The sequence below is a fragment of the Chelonia mydas genome, chromosome 4 (assembly GCF_015237465.2).
Source record: "Chelonia mydas isolate rCheMyd1 chromosome 4, rCheMyd1.pri.v2, whole genome shotgun sequence".
Taxonomy (NCBI): domain Eukaryota; kingdom Metazoa; phylum Chordata; order Testudines; family Cheloniidae; genus Chelonia; species Chelonia mydas.
Genome location: NC_057852.1, coordinates 35,868,475 through 35,890,612, shown reverse-complemented (window position 1 = coordinate 35,890,612; position 22,138 = coordinate 35,868,475). Strand labels below are relative to the sequence as shown.

Here is a 22,138-nt window from a genome sequence, read left to right as displayed (position 1 = left end):
ACTACAGCATAGCAGATTTAGATAAAATCTCAGGAAAAACTTCCTAACTGTACCAACAATAGGACAATGGAACAAACTGCTTCGGGAAGTTGTGGAAGCTCCTTCCCTGGAGGTTTTCAAGAAGAGGCTGGATAGCCATGAGTCTTGGATGATTTAGACCCAAGTCCTGCATCCTGGCAGGGGGTTAGACTAGATGGCCCTTGCGGTCCTGTCTATCCCTATGGCTCTGTGATTCTATGAAGAGCATAGGCAGCAGCGCGGTGCTAGCTGCCCTGAGTACAAACCCACCTGAACCCTGTGGGTACGTATTTGGGGCTGCTTGCGTGTGCTGCTGCTGTCTGTGCTTTTGCGGCCAACTCCCTATAATTAACACGGCAGCTCAGACGAAAGCTAGCATGAGTACATCCGCGTGGACATGCAATCACATCCCTAGCTCATAGTGTAGACCTAGCCAGAGACACCCCTCAGAGAAACAATTTCTCCTGGGTCCTCCTTGGTACCAGCAGCAAATCACCTCCCCCTGTGCCAGCTCAGCCAAGGTTCCACCTTCCTCCACCACCGCCTCTCGGGAGCAGTTACACCATGTAAAGCTAGTGTAAGTCAGATCAGAATGAGCCTCCACATGTGTAGGACAGCAGGGAATGCCCTAAAACCACCCACATCCAGTCGGCAGCCAAAAAAAGCAAAAACAATGTTCTTACAGACCAAGTTGCCATTACTTAGGGCTTGTCTCTATGGAGAGTTAGTATGCAGCAACCTGAGGAGTAAATCTACAGTTCACCTAGGCTGCCATTCACTAACTGACTGCGTGGATCCTACTACCACACGCTACAAGTTCAGTACAAGTTTCACAGCAGCGACTGCAGGATCTACGCAGTCAGTTAGTGCACAGTCGGCTGGTGCATCGCAGATGTACATTCCAGCTTGCTACACACTAATTCTCTGCATAGACAGTCCCTTAGTTTATAACTATACTTGGGTATACTTGATAAAGGCAAATAGCTCCCTTCACTTCAGCGGGACTACTTGTGTGAATAAGGGTTGCAAGACTGGCCTTTAGATTTGTAGCAGCCACAGTTCCATTAGAGGCATCAGTGGGAGTTTTGTTTTGTTTTTAAGAGAGAACTGCCAGGCTGATAGGAAAGTGTCCTGTGGGCACATTAAACACAGATGTGAGCAAGTCCATCCTCAGGCAAGGCTTCCTTTGGCTTCAACAGCAGTTTTGCCTGTATAAGGGCTGCAAGGTTTGCTCTGCGGCTAGCACAGTTAAAACTGCCATTTTACAATGTAAGCAAGAAATTACACACTCAGGTCTGAAAAAAAGAAGCTAAGTTTTTATCACTTTTTGTTTTAGTAACACAGCATGTCAACACTGAAAAAAGTCTCTGAAAATCATAAATACAAGTAAACCCAAATACCTGAAATAACTACACCAGATCCTGACTACACCCTCTTCCTTAGGATAGTATCTCCTAATAGCAGCAGGGGTTACAAATCCCACTGTCCTTTCTCAGCCAAAACCCACACTGAAGTCAAGCCCTGAGTAAAGGTTGTACCATCTTATCTCCTTCTGGTGCTGTGATTTCTAGATGAGACTGATCATTATAAGGACAAAGTTCTAGTGTTAGCTCACAATATTCCTGGCTCTTGTGGGTTTGTTATACCCTTGATGTTCCTTGAATATACTTTTATGTGGTTTTGTTAATTTCCACAACAAGCTGTATTCAGTAATATGGTGTTACCAACCTGGAACGATGACCCAGATCCTTCCAACAGTTCGGAATAGAAGTAATTTTACTTCTATGGCTCTGCTCTAACAAGCAGAGTTATTTATGTGTATAAATGTGTGAGGGATCAGGTCCCATGTCAGCACCTGTCAGGCTGTCTTTGCACAAGGCTAGTTAGGTTCTGCTACCGAAGGCCTCGTTAAAGAAAGATGATGGCAGATTTCATTGCACTCCACATGTTGATTATTGAAGAAATAATAAATTCCTTTCTCTCCAAAGTTGGTGGAGTGTGAAACATCTTTCCCATTAAGAGAATGAATTTGGGGGTCTGTGAGGTAGATGAGGCCTTTTCCATTACCAGTCACCCAACCTGTAGAATAAAGAATACATCTGAATATAAAATGACATACAATAGTCCCTTCACTTCATTGTGTTCTGTAATTAAGCTTCACCCACCCCAAGTCTGATCAATTTTTCATAGGTGGAATTCTGCTGATGTCAGTGGAGTTACTCCTGATTTACCCCAGGGTAAGTGAGAGCAGAATAAGGCCCTTAACGTCTGTACTGATATGCAGGTAAGAACACATTCACAAGATGACATTAGGTCCCAATAGCATCTTGTTTTTGGCTTTACCCTGTTAAGGGAGGAGGGTACTTGAGTCAACAGCTTGGAAGGTCAGGTCATCAGCTCAAGCCCAGGAGAGCCTGTGAAGCTAAAGAGGGGGTGAATGCTTTCAGCCATTTTGGGGCTTGCCAGTCACAGGGAAGGAGAAGGGTGGCATGGGAACTGCTACACTGTCTCGGTGTTACCTGAGGAGCCCCCTTTGCAGGGAAGCCCCTCAGGGCCCCATTTCTGTTAGCTTTAGTTTAGCTTTCACATGGGTGGAGTGACACAAGGTTGCATCACACTAGGATCTGGCCCAGGAACATGATCACAGTTTCTCTCACATCAAGAAGAAAGGGAGGTTCTCTTTGAGCCGCCAGGTGTTATTTATTTCACATGCCAAAAATTATGGCCTATTTTCTTACACAATGTGAGTCTGAGTCCTCTCTATGCCTCCCTTTGTCTTAGTGACACTGTAAACGGTTTTGTTCTTTGTACAGCACACACCGCTGGAAAATGGGAAGAACACACAACAAACAGAACCAGCCATCATACAAACCTTGCAAATCAACAACCACATCTGTGCCATGGGAAAACTCATGGGAGAAATGGCCAAAGGCCAAGCCATACTCTGTGGCTTTGTACTCTGTTTTTACTACTTTTGTGTTATTAGATAGTTTCACAAATTCTCCAAGAATATAGGGCTCCACACTCACACATCCTTTTATAGATTTGCCTTCTAATATCTGAAAGAAAACAGAATGTTAAAGGGTTAAAATAATCCCAGTAGAGATGAAAACAGTGAGAAGTCCTATAGCTCAGCTATCTGAATTCTTATTTGCACTATTACTTTTTTCCACTGCACTAAAAGGATGTAAAGAGCCCCCACACTGTGCCATCCATTTGTTTGGTCCCATCACAACACATCTGGAAGCAGAGCTCACATCTAGCGAGAGAGAAGAAAGTATCAGCTCTGGAAACGTTAATTCAGCCTGGTGAGACTAGACATGGGGATCAACAAATTCTGTAGGTATCTTCCTTGTAAAGCAAATGAAAAATATATTGCAAGAAAGTCAGTATAAAAAGTGGGAGAAGGAGATGAGAAGATGGCAGACCAGCAACCAGCAGCTCTTCATCTTTTACATGGTCTGTGGTTGGTGGATGTAGTTATGTCTACATATTCAAGCGCTTGAATGTATTCATGCTAAAACTGCATTAGGCCTTGCTAACCAGTGCTCCAGTGTAAAGCAGCACCAATGACAGCATACTTAGCAAAAGCAGTAAAGCAAAGCTCTTTGATCCAAGGTCATGTGCATATTGCATTATAGCATATACGTGAACAACAGAGCAGTAATTTATATTCCACACATGCAGGGACAAAGACATAGAGGACATAGATACTGTGTATAATAGTCTACTTGGCTATTTGTATTTGAAATGCAGGAGTCTAATAGAACGTAGTTAAATATGTAAACTAGATTTATAAAAGATAGAGGGATAGATGTTGGCTAATGCTCTGGCCCCAGTGCACCATTCAGGTGATGCAAGAGGGCCAGAAAGCCACTGTCTCAGGGTAGCTGCAGATTTCCCTGGAATGGAGGACTCCCCACATGGCTTGTAGCCAGCTATGTTGGCTCTAGGCCATCCCCTCCCATCCCCCTCGGTAAGGACAGTGTCTTGGGGGCAAGTCTGGATGTGGTGCAACCTGGTGATCCCCATCTGCTCCTTGGGTGCCATTACAAATCAATGCAAATTAGGGTAACCCTCAGGCTGCACTGAATGGGGACTGACTGGACCTGAGGATCTGGCCCATGTTATTGTAACCGTTATTTCCAGCAACATTGTTACGATTAGTAATTATTATTTATGATTATTTTAATGATCAAATTAAAAAACAAGTTCCTGTCTCAAGAAATTGACAATCTCAGGGCCACACCCTTCTTGCCTGGCTCATCTGAGTAGCAAGGGCACTGGAACATTCATAGAAGTGGGTGGGCCAAGGACAAAGTGGCAGAGGAATTAAAATACTACTTAAATAACCTGCAGAATACAACTGTAACATAAATAACCAGAATACAAAATGTAGCCACATTACAATATTTAATTATAGTACAAACAAAAAGGCAACTTTAGTTCGAAACATGGGGACTGCATTTTTTCCCCTCAGCACATGTTTCTTTTGTTAAAAAGTGGGGGGCATGGTCCTTTTATAAGTGGGGAGAGCCACGGCTCCCTGCCCCCCATTCTGGCACCAGTGCTGAGTAGTCCCACTTAAATCAAAGAGCCAATTTAAGTGAATAAACAGAGCAGAATTTTACCCTAATTCTGGTAGTTCCGAGAGCACCATTAGAAGTATAGGCTAAATTTTAAAGAAGCATACTAAAGGTGCAGCTACTAAAATAGTACGTGCACCTGCAGGCAAACATGAGCCCTCATATTTCTGTGCACAAACTGAAAGGTGCTAACACAAGTTGGGCAACTACACCTACCAGCTGGTTAACTGAGCCCTTCCCTGCCCAAGTTACACACGTAAAGGTATGGGTTCGGTGGCCCGGCAGGACATACACACTTTTACAGGTGCATCCATTGTACCCTTTAGTGAGAATCTGTGCTTGTATGTTAGATGTTTTTTCATCTTTAAATAATCAAACTTGTTTACCAGGTAATGGCATTTGCCTCTTAGGGGACCTCTACCCAGCATTTCGGAGTGTGAACGAGCGAGCCTCTCTGGGTAGACAGACTTGGCCTAGCGAGGATCATACAACTGTTCTAAAAACAGCTGTTTAGACAGTGCTTTGAAGTTACGGCTTGAGCTCAGACTCTGAAGCCTATGAAGCGGCGGTCTACCCTTAGCCAGGAGGCTCACTTCCGTTTGCTCCAAAATGCTGTGTTTACATATCCACTGTGTATGGGACACAAGTGGCTTATAATAACTATTGTTCTGCAGAGATCTTGTAACTTTCCTAATTTTATACCTTTCTCTCTACCCACTGTTCTACAGGAGAAACATTCTCTGATCATTTCCTGCTGGCTTCTGTACGTTCCCTGCTTCAGTTGATTTCATTTCAGGATTTCTTACCAGGAGTACTGCAGAGGGGATGTAAAAGATTTGTGTTGGGATCTTTTGCTCATACAGCCTTTTGTTGAATTCTGTCACGTAGTACTGGGCAGTCATTTGTCGCTCGACATCAATGAAATGATTAAGAAGCCCCTTTTCTTCTTTATACTCTTTCCCAACATACCTACACGGGAAAAACAGACAGACAGCATGGCCAATTCCTCAGGCAGATAGCAATAAGCGAAATCCTCATTGGGATGCAAATCATCACCACAAATCCACTTTGCTGTTCAAGAGCAAAGCTATTTATTGGTAACTTATTTAAAATGACAAGAACTGAAATCTGGTCCTGTACCTCTTGATGGAACAACAGAAGTGAGCTCTGAAAGATCTTAGTCTTAGGGTGAGAATTTCAAAAGCGTGTAAATGAATTCAGCATCTAACTCTAGCTGACTTCCACTGGAGCACAGGCACCTTTGAAAATCCCACCACATTCCCTAATAACCCATATATCACATTTACTCATGATCCAAAATCCACATTTCCCTCTGCCAAGCAGCAAGCACTGCCTCTAGGTGCTGTGGCCTTGGTGAAGTGAGCTGGTGGACTTATTCCAGTTCTTAGGGCAGAGGTGTCCATTTCACAAAGCCATGGCACAGAATAAAATGTTAGCCATCTCTCAGACATGCCATGCTCCGCCCTGCCCAGCCCTCTCCTTATCCTCTTGAGAACAAGACAGCTAGGCTCAGATTTTTAAAGCCATTTAGGTGTTGCTGCGCTCAGCATTGCAATGCCTAACCGATTTAGGAGCCTAAATCTTACTTTCAAAAGTGATTTAGACACTTGGGAGCCAAAATCTCTGACTGTAAATGGGATTTAGGCTCCCAAGTGTCTAAATCATTTTTGAAAAAAAAAATCAGACTTGGGCGTTACAGCACTGAGCACAGCAAGACCTAAAGACCTCAACTCGAGGCAGAGGACAAGACTTGGCAGTTAATCTTGTGCCCATGAGCAACCTCTACTCATATTTGTATTAAAACACAACAAGACTGCACTCTACTGTGTGCCTTGTTTACATACAAGCTTGCACTGAAATCACTAAATTGGTTTTAATTTGACTATTTTCCTATTTTATGCAAGTCTATGTGTGAATACTTTCAGATTACGAGTGTTGTATCTGGATTATATTTAAATCGGAAATAGGAATGCAAAATGAGAGAGTCTGAAACAACAAAAGGTGTGAAATAAAATCCATTCACTTACTTCTGTGCAAGTTTGTATGTACACAAGCCCAACGGCATAATACGAAAATGGACAGTAAATGTAACACAGTGTCAGATAACACAGAAAACAATAATGAAGCAATTGGTTCTTTTTAAATACCTGTCCCAATGGAAAGACTGTAACTTCAGAATCAAACTGGGTAACAAGAATATCCAGAGCTATAATAGTGAGGATCAATCAAATAGCCAGGAGCTTTGGAAGGGCTATAAAACCCTTTTGCTTCAGGATATTAACAGCTCTTAACAAATGGAGATTAGGAAGAAATACTTTCCCTGGGAACAGGATATTCCATAATTCCCCTATAACATTGGGGTTTCTTGCACCTTTTTCTGAAGTACTGACCACTGTCAGAGACAGGACACTGGACTAGCTGGACCTTGGGTCTGATCCAGTATGGCAATTGCCATGTTCCTTTGTGTGCAGAATTAGCCCTGATTAAAATTTCACTTCAGCAATTTGTGCTTGATCAATACCTTCCCAAAGTTTCTTCTTGATGCAGAAAGTGTATCCAAAATGCAGTCCTTTGTTTGCCTTCCTTCGCCACGCTCAGGTAGTCTCCAATATACACAGCTGTTTCCTGGCCTGTCCACAGCCCAGATTTCTTTGAGTATTTCAGAAGAAGAGCAGCTACCAAAACAAAACCCCCACACATGAAACTGACAGCTTCTTTAGCAATGTTGTTCTATACCAGTAACCAAGGATGAAACCTAAGAGCTGTCAATTTTTTCCGTTGGGATTGATGTCCATGCCCAGACAAAGTTTCAAAGCTCTGCTACCCTGTCACACTCAACTATTACAGCGCAGTATTGAAACAGCATCTTTTGTAGAAGCTCATCCATAAGTGGAAATATATAAGATAGTTAGGCAAAATGCATTGCTTTGGCAGGACACACTGTAGGGCTGCTTTGCGGTTTCCTGCCCCTGTCTTGTACACTAATAAAAGTTTAAATGATTAGGGAGTCCAGAAGAAAAACTATTAGCAAGTAGAGAACACAAAATGTCTACAGGAAGAATCAAATGCATTTCACTCCCGCTCTGTAATACCCCTGCTATGAGCCAGTCATAAGCCTCTCGCTCATATATAAGCCTGAATACCACCAAATTGTGTGGCACTGGACAGTTATACTGATAAGAATATCTAGACTTATACTAGTTAATGCTAACACAAATTTGGAAGGGATATAAAATCTTCACGGATAAAACCAATGTACTGCTAGGATTAGGACAGAGGTGGGAAAACTACAGCCCGGGGGCCACATCCGGCGCTCGAGCTCCCACTGGGAAGCGGGGTCTGGGGCTTGACCTGCTCCGGTGCTCCAGCCGGGGAGTGGGGTCGGGGTCTTGCCCCACTCTGCATGGTTCCTGGAACCAGCGGCACATCTCCCCTCCGGCTCCTACATCTAGGGGCAGCCAGGGGGCTCTGCATGCTGCCCCCACCCCAAGCGCACCCCTGCAGCTCCCATTGGCCAGGACCCACCAGGAACTGAAAGCCAATGGGAGCTACAGGGGCAGCGCCTGCACACAGGGCTGCATGCAGAGCCGCCTGGCTGCGTTTCTGCATAGGAGCCGGAGGAGGGGATGTGCCACTGTTTCTGGGAGCTGCTTGAGGTAAGTGCCACCCGGAGCCTGCCCCCTGATCCCCTCCCATGCCCCAACCCCCTACCCCAGCCCTGATTGCCCTCCCGCCCACCAAACCCCTTGGTTCCAGCCTGGAGCACCCTCCTGCACCCCCAACTCCTCATCCCCAGCCCCACCCCAGAGCCCGCACCCCCAGCCAGAGCCCTCACCCACTCCAGCACCGCAACCCCCAATTTTGTAAGCATTCATGGCTCGCCATACAATTTCCATACCCAGATGTGGCCCTTGGGCCAAAAAGTTTGCCCACCCCTGGATTAGGAGGAGACCTTCATGTAGAAGTAGATTTTCTCACATTTGCCCACTGCAGGGCTCGTATACCTTCCCCTGAAGCATCTGGTGCTGGCACTGTCAGAGAGTGGATACTGTACTAGATAGACCGTGGCACTTAGAGCTGGGCAGGAAATGATGCTACAAGAATTTTCAAGATTTCAAATAATTTTCCTGTCACAAATTGAAATCTCAATATTCACAAACTGAACTTCTGATTTTTTTTTTCAGATCAGATCAATCAAAATGTTTAATCAAAACTTACTCTCTTCGGATTAGAGCCACACTTTAAGCTAGTGTTTCGCTTCAGTTGTTTATTAACTTTGTGAGCTAGCAGACAGAGCTCCTAGACTCACAGATTGAGAACAGAATTTTATTGAAATGAACAAAATATAAAACTCACAAGGACCTTAAGACAAATTAAAAATAATTGAGAGATTCTGGCAGCAGGTACAGTCTTACTTGCTTTGGTTAACGGATCAAAGGAAAAAACTGGATATGATATTAAGCAAAACAGTAAACTAAGCCAAAATGTTGTTCTGCCCTGGCTTGGCTCTTTTTTCATTTAAATGAAAATATTTTGAAAAATGAAGAGGGCCTAAAAATATCCAGACCCTTGAGATCTATATAATCCTAGTAAGAAGTACAGACCTGATTCTGCTGCCTTTACTCATACATAGTTTCATAGATGGACCAGAAAGGACCAGTCCCTACTCTACTGTCATCTAAATTATTGGCATAAGTCAAAATGAGAATCAAACATGTGACCCTCAGTTTACAGGGGCAGTGCTCTAACCTCTGAATTATATGGCCAATGTACAAACACATATGAGTAAGAATTGCAAGATCAGACTCTAGATTTCTATCTGTTGCTTCTCTCTATCTTTGAGGGATTTATACCTTGTTCATCATCATAGTAAGAGTGCCAGCCTGCATGTAGTACAAAATCCCTTCAAAGGTTAGCTCTTACCCTCTTATAACTATGTTTGGGATCACGATGGCACATAACATATACACACAGGGGAGATGTTACTTACAGTATGCTTTACGGAGTTGTCTAGCCTTAAATATTCCAGTAGACTCCAGTCTCTGCACTAGCCAGTTATGCTCAACACCTGACAAGAGCTTCTCATAGTCGTCATCCTCTAGAAAGCGAGCTTTTAGGATTCGTTCTTTGGTTCTCCCAGGCACAAAGACAAAAGAGCTCCCACTGGAGTTCAGAAACGATGGACTCTCTAGTTCAGAGAAACTGCTGGAAAACTGCGCGGATTTGTACCATGATTTCAGAGAGGAGCTTGAGCTGTGGCTGCTGTTCAGAACGTTCCTGTACTTTTCCGCTTCATCTTCCTCTGTGGTGGCACAGTCATTAAAATGGTCAGCTTCTGGCTTCTTCCTCCCTGATGGTGAAATTCTGATCCCAACCCTGTGGTTAAGTTGAGGCCTTGGAGCATTCATGGCAGGAGTGTTGTTTACTGAGCTCCCTCTATTGCTGAAAGCAAACTCCCATTCATCTTCTGTATCTGCCTGGGTGTCAATTTCAGGCATTTCAAAAGACCCGTTTCCAGCAGAAGATTTATTAATCCAGTTACGTACAAAGGAATCACTTGCTATTTTTGACTTGTTGCTTATAGATGTAGTAGTAGCTACCTTACCTATAGGTATAGGAGGCTCAACGGACAGATCATCTGTACTGTCTACAGTATCTCCTTCCGGGTCAATCCACACATAATTATTTCTAGATAATGGCTCTGTGATTCTTTTATACCCTTCGGCATCTATTACATTTCCTTCCACTCTGCTGCGCTGAGTAGGGCTGTGAATAACACTGAAGTCTCTATTGCTATCCTTGGTTCTGGACTCAATCATTTCAAAGGATTCTAATTCTACCAAGGAAGAGGAAATCATCTCCCTCTCAGGTCTGTTGGGACCAGAAAAATGGGAACCCTTTAAGTCCACGAAAGAAACAGCATTGTTCCTGAAGTCTATACTATTGGCATCCCCTGCGTTCTGTTTTGAGGCATCCCTTTCAGGTTCTGTCCCCTGCAAGAGCCCTTCTCTGGAAGCTGAGGACACATCTGCTAGTCTATTAGCAAAGAGCATATTGTTCTTTAATGAATGCTGAGAAGGACCTGAACAGCCACCCTGTGACTCTTGAAGAGAGAGATGATGAGTTTGGAAGGACAACGAGTGCAGGCTCCCGCCTTGAACATTTCCCTCAGTAGATTCGGTTGAGACTGTGCAACACTGCTCATCCACTGAGCCCTTTCCCCTTTGTTGCCAATCTCTGGGAAGCGTATTGCTGGCGTTGCAACCTAGCTCCTCCCAGCTAGCAGAGGAACTTGATTCTGACAACTTGCTCCAAGACTTCAAAGAACTAGTGGTTTGACTCCTGCTTTGCAAACTGCTGAAAATGCCATTTTCATCATTGGTAACTTTGTCTAATGGCTTGCTCTCCATTTCTTCTACAAGGGAGACATTCACTGCATTAGAGCTAATCCATCTCCTTCTTGTTTGCCCACGGAGTCTCTCATGGCTTCTTCTTGTGTTTTGTGAAGCAGAGATTTTGGCAATGTCCTTGCCACCGCATAATTTTTCTTCAGTGTTACATATAGTGTCTACATTTTTAGTTTCAGTTTTTAAGGCAGTGATGCAAGCTCCCATTTTGGCTTCTCTGTGCCTGGTTTCCTGGCTCCTGCAAGTACTTTCAAACACTTCACTTACTGACCTATGATGCTGGGAATGCATTTCAAGGATTTTCTCAAAATTCACTTCACCACGCAAGATAGGCTTTTCTACTACACCTTTGTAGCTATCAGGAACATAAGATCTGGCATCTGAATTAGGGAAGCTTTGTACTTGTAAATGCTCCTTGACAGACATGATCAAAGACATGATCTCTTTGGCAAGTGTTTCTTTGTCTTGATCTTCTGTAAAAGGTGAAGTGCTGTAAGTGTACAGTTTCTCCATGGCTTCGCTACATAGCTGTCTCACCACACAGAGTCTCTCGCTCTGCCCGTAGAGTTGCCGATTAACTGTTGTAAGGCAAAAAGCTGCTTTAATGAAACTATGAAGCTCCTGCCTGCTAGTGACAGGGTCATTTTCTTTCTTGGTGAGGAGACCAATTTCAAAGGATTTCTTAGCTTCAGACAAATAGAACTTTCTCTTCTCTGGAGGACATTCTGTGGAGTAACTATAGGACAATAAGCATGTGCCACGGATGTTCTGAAAAGGAAAAAGGATGAGAAGTCAATGAATTAGAAATCTGGAATTCTGTTCCAAATAAAAAGAAAAAAGTGCTGTTTCTTCATGCATTTCAAGGCACAGATACCAGCTCTTACAGCTCGTTTCTGCATTTCTAGGAAATGAGGTAAGGATTGTCTCATATATCTGATTATGCTGCTTTATTCTAAATTTGCTTAGAGTTGCATGGGGGTGAGGTATTAACTTGCAAAGCGCTATCACTCTGGGGGATCTCTCTCTCCGCCTGTCTTTCTTCCTCTGTGGTTTTAGATAGGAGTTCTGGGAAGGGTGCAGCATCCTACCCAAGTCCCAGATGTGAACTGAAATCATACTCACCACTGCTGTGAGCACAAAAAGCGGGGTGTACTGGCTGAAGGCAGCTGCCAGCTTGCAGGCTTCAGCAGCTGACAGTAAGCGATGGTCAAACTCTTGGAGAAGGCGCTGTTAAAACAGCAGGATAAAAATTCCTTTACACACTATGTCATCTTTGTAATGTCACGTTCGTGGTGGTGGACAAAGGCAAGTAACACTTATAGGGTATGTCTACACTGCAATGTAAGTCCAGGGTTAGTAGATCTTGAGTTAGCAGAGCCTGGATTTGTTAACATAGGGCTTGAGTCTCTACGCTCATTTATAACCCTAGGTTAGGAATTGTTGAACCCTGGGTCCCAACCTGGGCCTGGAGCATCTACACTGCATTATGCGGGCCTGAGTCCAACCACCCATATCTCAGATTTCCTAGCACTCTCCCAAAACGTGGCCGATCTAGCCCTTTATTCGTGGTACAGTGTGGAAAAACTTGACGGTCCAGAGGACAAAGGAAGTCAGCTCATGGAATACTTTTGGTGGACTCCCAGAGCATGGATCTAGTGGGGCTGTGTCTACATTGCAAAGCAATAGAGCTTGAACTGTGGGTCGTGGCTTGACTCAGGCTCAGATCCTCCACCCTCCTGGGGTCCTGGGATCCTGGGTCTGAGCCCTAGGATAGAGTGATTTTTGTGTGGATGGAAGTGGGGTTAGGCTTGAGCCTGAGTTTGAATCTTGGGCTTCCATTGGTAGCATTGCATACCCATAAAGACTTGACTGTATAATGAGGGTAATAGTAATGTGGTGGGAAATAGTTGGAAATAAAAGGGGAGAGTCTGATCTCAGTTACACTGATGTAATCCAGTATAGTTCCATTGAAATCAGTGGGACTGATCTGACTGCAGAGCCCAGCTGCATCTGCTGAGAACATGAGCCATAATTTGGCCTTATGTCATGAAATGCCACAACTTGATCATTAAAATAAATCAGGTAAAGCAGTAAATTGAGGATTCCTTTAACTACATTCAATAGGCCATGGATTTTGTAGTAGTCATTTTATGTCCAACAGAAATTAAGCTATATATCTAACCAGAAAACAGGAAGATACTAAATATAGCCAATGCGCACGAATTAAATTGCCCTGTGAACCTTAACTTCTACGTATCCTGATTTCTTCTGACTAACTGAGCAGCCTTACTGTTTACATTAACATAATTCAACAGGAATTTTGTCTGAGCAAGATCTGATTTAGGACCACAGGACTTGACCCACTGTAGAAGAAAATGAAAGTCCCAGTTTGTTCCAATGCAATGCTATGTTCAGATTGCACTTCTAGTTCAGAGAGAAACTGATTTCTCCTCTCAAGTTATGTGAAATAAATGACTTCATTATAGGACAAATCCTGAGATGCACTGAACATGACCCACTCCCTATGGGATGAATCCTGAGATCTTTAAGAAGTTAAAACATAATAATTACTCAGGCAAATTGCCATTGATTTCAGTGAAGATCAGGACTCCGTCAGGATAGAGCACGGTCCTTAGAATTTGATTAGTTGAATCCACTGGGTTTTGCAGATGCTCAACACCTCTCAGGTTTTGTGTCCATAAGAGGCTTTTTCTTTAATGAATCTTGGGCTATTGCCAGAGCAAGATACTAGATTATCTACACTAATGGTCTGATCAATACCAATTCCTGTGTCCCGGAGACCCTTCCCATCACATTGGAAGTTTTAAGATGTGTCTAATCTTGGTCTTAACAATGTTCACACAGTGTTCCTTCAATTTGTCCTGGAGGGAAATGACACCCACTTTGTGTTTAGGTGAGATAACGAACTCTTTGGCTGGAGTTGTAGAGCTTCCCCAAGCACTCAGTGCAAGGACAAGAGTAGGAAGTTTGGCTGCAGTTGGTGCAACTAGACAAGGATCAGCAAAAGACTTCTAATATATGAATATTTACCAGGTCAACTTGAGAGTTGTTTTTAAAACTATTATAATCTTTCTCACTCATGGAAACAAAGATGTCAGCCAAAATACCCAGTGATGTAGCAATTCCCTGAAAAATAAAAAACAAACAAACAAGTGTTTTTTCCATTTTATTTTCTATTTTTGACAGTGCTGTACAAGACACAAAGATAAAGACATCTACAAGACACACAAAGAAGAGAGGACACATGGGGAAATCTAGAGTAGGAAACGAGTTAGCCAAATTATGTTTTTTGGATTATTATAACTGTGCGGGCATTGGGGAAAAAATGAAGGCTGGTGTAAGTCTGTATGGCTCTACTAAACTGAATTAAACTGCATTTATTTACACCAACTAGGGAACTAGCTCTGTATTATAGGAGGGATTTGAATGAGGATTGGAATTTTGTTACATTCTTCCTTCCTATTTTCTCCAGCCTGTCAGCTTTTAAGGTGTGACAAATACGGCACAGCATCATGTGACATAAGAATATCTTCAGACTAAATGCTACATTAAATCCTGACTAAACAGATTTTGGAAAACAGGTTCTTAATCTGTTTAGGCTCAGTTTTAACACTCAACTAACTTTAGCTGCACAACAATAATTTAGAACTGATCAGTTTTTCTCAAACTATTTGCGAGGCACAAGGAAAAATTGTCTAGACAAGCTCCATATCAAATGCAATCAACATGCAGTTCTGCTGATAGAGCACCAAGCTACTGATGAGTTAATGTTGAACTGAACTATTTTATGAAGCACTTAAAAAAATCCCAGATTTTGACAAAAAGGCAGGAGCTCCAGTTAATGACGATTTAACTCTGGGGATTGGAATGAGCAATTTTGAATAGGGGTCAGTGAACCACAAGAATTTGTAATGTCATGAAGATAGGTGAATTTGCCATTTGTGACCTTCCAAAACAGGACAATTGTTCACTATTCCCAAACAGATGCCAGCCAACAGATTACCTTAAGATTGCAGTTAGTACAGCTAAATCATTCCATTACATGATGCCTCTTTGCCTTCTTAAATATCTGTAAAATTCCCTGCACACCTCTGCTTTCATATAAGTATTTCTGAGAAAGGTTCAAGATGCAAAACTTTGGTCCAGAGTTTTAACAAACTAAGTTTAGGGAGTTTGGGATCTGGAGTTTTGGTTTGGTCCATTATAAAGACAGGACTGGTTTACACAATTCAGATCCAGATTCCAAACATTCTAAAGCATGGAAGTGTTATAAAGATCTGGGCTATTTGCAAAGTTAATAACAAAATATATGAAGGATGGCTGTAGGACCTATGATGGTTAGGGCACTAACATAAGACTGAGTAGACCAAGCTTCAATTCCCTGCTCTGCCACAGACTTCCTTTGTGCCTCTGTGCAAGTCACTTACCCCTTCTCCACCTCAGTTCCCCATCTGTAAAATGGAAATAGCAGCATTTCTCTACTCACGGGGGGGTTATGAGGATGAATATATACTGTAAGCCGTTCAGATACGTCAATGATGGGGACTGTATAACTACCCAGATAGATAGATAGATATTCAGACCCTGGTTCAGAATTTGAACACTCCTGAAGCTCAGGAATGTTTGGTTCCAATTAAATGGTTAAGGCCCCTCCCTAAAAGTATAACAATGGCTGCATCTTGGTACTAGTCTGTCACTCCATCAGAGAACTACATTGCATCGTCTCATTTGATCATTTACTTCTGGTGATGCTAATGAATGAAAATGATCATTGTATTCCTTTGCAGAAAGCAAAACAAAGCTCAAGACATGCTGGTTTCAAATAAGCGCGTGCACATGCATGTAAAAATAAATCAAGTATAGTGTAACGTTCAGCTAGAACATTTGCCCCACGTGACTGAAACTGACTACATCCAGGAAGAATAAACCCAGGACATATGACTGAGGGAAACACAATGGATTCTGGAATCAACGTGGAATTAGTCAGAGTATTCAGGGTGAAAAAAACACTAACCTTTTTATCTGGCTGAGGCAGTTTGAAATAGCCTACAATTGAAGCCCAAATCAGCTCCGCTGCCTCATACCACATTCCTGAAATAAAGCAGAGAAATGATCAATAATCAGACTGCTTCTTTAAGTTACAACATAGCTCTATATTGCTTTAAAGCAGATGAGTTTATTTCACCTAACCTGAGCTGGGATTTCAAGACTGTATAAAACCATTCTACCACGCTTTTCCAGCTTAGTTACAACATTACATTTATTAATTTCATATTGCTTTGGTTTGTTCATAAATGTAAGTTTTATGCTTGTGAAAGATCCTAGATTAGCAGTCATGAAAATGCAAATTCACTTGGAAGGCACAGCATAGCATTAGGCCGGCTGTGCTATCATCCTACCAAGGGCAGAGCTTCCATACAGCAGCTCTTTGCACCACCATCCTGGGGTCTTCTTGCGTCTGCCCAGGGAATTTTCATGACAGCTCTATGGAGGTAACATAACATTCATAAACCAGTCGGAGAACACTTCAATCTCTCTGGTCACGCAATCAGAGACATGAAGGTCGCTATCTTACAACAAAAAAACTTCAAATCCAGAGTCCAGCGAGAAACTGCTGAATTGGAATTCATTTGCAAATTGGAAACTATTAATTTAGGCTTAAATAGAGACTGGGAGTGGCTAAGTCATTATGCAAGGTAGCCTATTTCCCCTTGTTTTTTCCTCCCCCACCCCAGACGTTCTGGTTAAATTTGGATTTATGCTGGAAGTGGCCCACCTTGATTGTCATGCACAGTGTGGGGAGAGTGGTCAGTTTGGATGAGCTATTGCCAGCAGGAGAGTGAGTTTGTGTGTGTGGGGGGGGAGGGGGGAGAGAACCTGGATTTGTGCTGGAAATGGCCCACCTTGATTTTCATATACATTGTAAGAAGAGTGGTCACTTTGGATAAGCTATTACCAGCAGGAGAGTGAGTTTGTGTGAGTATGGGGGTGGGGGAGTGAGAAAACCTGGATTTGTGCTGGAAATGGCCCACTTTGATTTTCATGCAGGTTGTAAGGAGAGTGGTCACTTTGGATAGGCTATTACCAGCAGGAGAGTGAGTTTGTGTGTGTGGTTTTTGGAGGGGGGTGAGGGGGTGAGAGAACCTGGATTTCTGCAGGAAATGGCCCACCTTGATTATCATACGCATTGTGAAGACAGTGGTCACTTTGGATGGGCTATTACCAGCAAGAGAGTGAGTTTGTTTGTGGGAGGGCGGAGGGTGAGAAAACCTGGATTTGTGCTGGAAATGGCCCAACTTGATGATCACTTTAGATAAGCTATTACCAGCAGGAGAGTGGGGTGGGAGGAGGTATTGTTTCATGGTGTCTGTGTATATAATGTCTTCTGCGATTTCCACAGTATGCATCCGATGAAGTGAGCTGTAGCTCACGAAAGCTCATGCTCAAATAAATTGGTTAGTCTCTAAGGTGCCACAAGTCCTCCTCTTCTTTCTATGGAGGTAAGTTACTGGCTGGCAATTCAGGAAAGAATGTTGAAAAGGGGGGAATTGCTTGAATATTAAAAATAACATAAGAAACAGCATTTACAAGTTCATATCTTCTGGTGGTCTCAGCAAACAGACTGACGATCTGTAAAATTACATTTGTTTGATAAATGGGCTCTTGCTAGCTGCAAGTGTTTTCTGTCTCAGCCAGTTGTGAGTAGAGCTAATTTTCTGTCGCTTTCTCTGTCAGGGAAACCAGGGGGAAATTTTAGATAAGCCAAGTCTTTACTTAACACAGGAATTTCTTTTTAGTAAGTTGTGAACATGGATAATTAGTTTAACGCTTAAATGGTGAAATCACTGCATGGAAAAGTGTCTGGCTGCAGAGTGCGATCTTACCAAGCTTTTGCAGAATCTGTCCTCTGATCTGTATACAGACTGACTGAACAAGAATCCTATCACTTTCCTTGTCATACAGCCACACGCCTGAAACGAGAGTTTAAAAACTCACTGGAGTGTGACAGCTGTTGGTGGTTCCTGAGCCCTTAAAATCTGATCCAAATCCCAATGAAATCAACTGGCGTCTTTCCAATGACTTCAATGGGCTTCGAATTAGGGCTTTAGGTACCTTGTAGGTACTGAGATACAAAGGTGATGGAACAGTAAAAGAACTCAGAGAGATATACACCAGTATAAAGCTTTCATACCAATTATTTTTAGATAAACCATAGAACAACAGCAATAAAATAATATTAATAATAAAATAATAAAAATAATAATATTTGGCACTTTTATGGAATATCCTACTAAAGATTTCAGAGCGGTTTGCAAGGGTGGCTAAATATTAATAAATAATATTTAAATATCACAAATATTAACTGAAGTGATTACTTAAATTAATTAATATATTTGTGGTAATGTATAAATGGCAGCGTAACACATTTTTTTAGCCTGTGCCAAAAAATGTTTTCTCATCACACATCAATATGTCAGGTTTCAGAGTAACAGCCGTGTTAGTCTGTATCCGCAAAAAGAAAAGGAGTACTTGTGGCACCTTAGAGCTAACCAATTTATTTGAGCATAAGCTTTCGTGAGCTACAGCTCACTTCATCGGATGCATTCAGTGGAAATGCATCCGATGAAGTGAGCTGTAGCTCACGAAAGCTTATGCTCAAATAAATTGGTTAGTCTCTAAGGTGCCACAAATCCTCCTTTTCTTTTATCAATATGTTATGCATCTTAAAACAAGAGTGCTCATAATTTCATCAAATAATGTTTAGGCATCTCCATTCTTATTTTTGTCTGATAGTTATATGGCATCTTTCATACATATTGTACGTTCACACCCAAAACTTTATTAACTTATAAGTAAGTTTGCCAAGCATAATTAAAAACAAGACATACATTTACACACATCACTAAAAATAATTAAGGAATGAATATCACAAATTATGGTTACATAAAACAATTATTCTCGCTGAACAGCATTCAAATAACCTTATCTCAGAGGTTTGAATTTTTTTAAAACTGGCAATGTTGTTCATATTCAAAACTGTCAACCCACACTGACTTAATCACAAGTCTTCTGATATTTGGTATGTCTCTTCAACCCCAGCTCCTGGACTTGCGTGGATGTTTGAGAGACTTATCTTTCATTTTAAAAAAGGAAGTTTCTAGCCCTCATTGTTGTGGAGAAAAGCTTGAAAACACGACCCAAGTGAATCATAAAGGCTCAGAAACCAAAAGGCAAAGAAAAAGCACCAAAAATTTATAATTTAAAAAAAAAAATCTCATGATTTTTGGGGCCTGACTCGTGATTACTGAGCACCTGGGGTTGGCAATACTGCACATCCTTCCACCCGTAAAGCAAGTTCTGACTCCAACTGTATAGACCTCTGAGGGAGAGAGAGTAATGATAACAAATAAGTATTTATAAAAATTCTAACAGTGTTCTAAAATAGCACAAAAATATTATGACTTTTAAGTCCAATATTTCAGACCTTTCCAAGGCTAGAACCAGTGCTGTGAAAGCTGGAATTCTTTCTTTTCCATTGGTACAAATCCCAATTTTTTAGCTCTGGTGGTCACTATATAGAGAAACAATTATTATTGGCACAGGACACAATATTCCTCATTTTGTGCATAAAGCCCGAGTGATTTTGGGAGGAAAGAGAGAAACATTTCTCTGACAATCTGAGTTAAAAAAAAAAAAAATAAAAATCAGTCAACTGTTTGAAACTGGCCAAAGGTTTAGAATCGGACAGAAATCAGCAGGCAGAGTGCCAGTGATACAGTCAAAGGTGCAGGGTACTTCTCGAACTAAGTAAAGGTTCGCAGAGTTTGGGCCCTGAATGAATTAGGGAAGTTTGAAAAGAGTAAGCTTCATTGTCCACATCTCTCTCTCTCATGGTAAAGAGCAGAGAGAAGGGAAATAGGTAATTTGCCTACCACATTTTTGGGCATTAAAAATAAAATAATTAAAAAGGAAATAAATACTAACAACAAAGGGGCTTTTGTGGGAGTTTTTGGTACACAAGGAATGCATGATCAAGCTGCAAGAGAACATTGCAATTTAAGACCCGATCCTGCAGGCACATATTAGTTATCAGTATTATTTCTTATCAGGCTACTACTGTTAGCAGCACCACTGAATTCTGACTAACATTGGTAGGAAGCATTACGCCTGGGGTAAGTCATTGCAAAATCAGGAGTTTAATAACAGTTGCGCAGTGAATGATAATATTTAAAGTTTGTGTGAGTGTGGCGAGTGGTGCAATTAGCTAAAAGAATTATAAAACTGCCAAAAACAATGACTTAGACATACCTGTTGCTCCATTGTCATTTATAAGGCTGCTTAGAATATACTCAGCTTTTAAAAGTTTTCCTGAAAAAAGAACCCAAAAAGATAGATGAACATTAAAATGCATTATGTAATCTAGATGGGATTGAACTATTCATGAATAAAAGTCTGTCTATTCTAGTTAGTCTCCATCTTCCTAATGCATTCACTGTTCATGTTTAAGTGTTTTTAATTATACAATGTATAAAAGTACGTTTCTGAAATTAGGACTGCTGTTAAACACTCACAGCTAGACATAAACTAGGGGTCAGGAAATAAAGGACACCTGTATGTATACTGAATGCCACATGCAATTTTGCATGTACAGAAACACAGAAGAAATGATAAAGTAGGATACTTTATAGCTAGAACACTTGCACTATTTTGTACTTAGAAAATCCTGTATGTTAATATGTGAGTTAATATGTATTACTTTACAGCAGTGGTTCTCAAACTTCATTGTACCACGACCCCCTTCTGATAACAAAAATTACTATACAACCCCAGAAGGTAGGACTAAAGCCTGAGCCCACTCGAGCCCCACTGCCCTAATCAGTGGGGCCAAAGCCCAAGGGCTTCAGCCCTGGATGGGGGGCCCCTGTAACCTCACTCCTGCCACCCAGGGCTGAAGCCGAAGCCTGAGCCCCAGCACTCAGGGCTGAAACGCTCAGGCTTTGATCCTGGATCCCAGCAAGTCTAACGCCAGCCCTGGCGACCCCATTAAAACGGGGCTGCGACCCACAGTTTGAGAACTCCTGCTCTACAGCTGCATCCTGCCAACACTAGAGTGCAGAACTACTTCTGCGAATAGTCCCATTGCATTCATGTGATATGCTCAGTAAAACATGTTTGTAGAATTGAGGTAATAAATAAAAAAATATTTGTTAACAGAAACAACAACCCCTAGCAGAGTTATGGGCCTTGCCTCATTCCTTCCAGTACCTAGATATTACAATATTACTTACAATCATGTAAGTCTGGCCCCTGCACAGCCACCCAGCTGCGGGGAGGGAGAAATGCACCTTACACAGAGCTGCTTCTGAGATGCTCCCTACAGGGGGTCAGCACCTAAAGGAGGGCAGGGAGTAGGCGGGTGCCATGGCTGTGATCTCCTCATGGGCCACTCGGCTGGTCATAATGAGGATAGTATGCTGAACTCGTTAAAAGGCCTCAGCTTGCCTGTGGTGCTCCACCCTTCCCATAATGTAAGGCTTCTCTGAACAGGCATAATCTAGCCCTTTGGGCTGAGCTCTCCACTGTGCCACCCACACAGCCTCTTCCCCCACCCTGAGATGGTGTCCTCCAAGGACAGGAAACAGTGGCAGATAGTGGAGGAAAGGAGAAGACTATCCTCCAGCAGCTATGGTTCCCTGATCCCCTCTACCCCTCTTCAGGGAATAGGGAGCTGCTCCTGGGGATTGATCACAAGCACAGAGATGTGGTTTTGGACCGAGGAGGGGTGAGGAGGTTAGGCTGCTACATCATTCACAGAAGAGGATTGGGGAACGGGCCCTGAGCTGCTCGTCTCTTTGCAGGCTGAGCGGCTCCATGCCCTTCTACATTCTCTCTCATGTAGTTGTCCCAGCAGCTCCCTGGGCTCCCCCTCTGTTCCTTAGAAGGGAGGGCTAGAGAGGAGCAGGGGCAGCAGCTCTGGTGAGCTACAGAGAGGTAGGGTGATAGGACAGATTTAATTTTAGGGGAGATGGAAGGAGGTGAGGAAAGCTCAACTGGGAAAATGCATGGCCTGGCCTGAATTGTACT

The 22,138-nt window shown here is 42.5% G+C and overlaps 1 protein-coding gene across 12 annotated transcripts in view; it reads right to left on the bottom strand.

The window, feature by feature from the left end:
* Window positions 1-1,312: 1,312 nt before the first annotated feature.
* The window catches only part of ALPK1 (alpha kinase 1), an 82,927-nt gene continuing 62,101 nt past the window's right edge, over window positions 1,313-22,138 (bottom strand). For 11 of the 12 annotated variants that reach the window (XM_043545338.1, XM_043545337.1, XM_037897053.2 and 8 more), the window contains 10 exons: window positions 20,363-20,422; window positions 17,938-18,024; window positions 16,068-16,144; window positions 14,084-14,179; window positions 12,155-12,259; window positions 9,616-11,800; window positions 7,147-7,300; window positions 5,411-5,573; window positions 2,891-3,077; window positions 1,313-2,097 (listed from right to left, as the gene is read on the bottom strand). In XM_043545338.1, the coding sequence (XP_043401273.1) occupies window positions 1,898-2,097; window positions 2,891-3,077; window positions 5,411-5,573; window positions 7,147-7,300; window positions 9,616-11,800; window positions 12,155-12,259; window positions 14,084-14,179; window positions 16,068-16,144; window positions 17,938-18,024; window positions 20,363-20,422 (3,314 nt within the window). In that variant the 3' untranslated portion in view covers window positions 1,313-1,897. Of the gene's footprint in view, window positions 2,098-2,890; window positions 3,078-5,410; window positions 5,574-7,146; window positions 7,301-9,615; window positions 11,801-12,154; window positions 12,260-14,083; window positions 14,180-16,067; window positions 16,145-17,937; window positions 18,025-20,362; window positions 20,423-21,342; window positions 21,446-22,138 lie in introns of all 12 variants that reach the window. The other variant, XM_043545342.1, reaches the window with a different exon arrangement.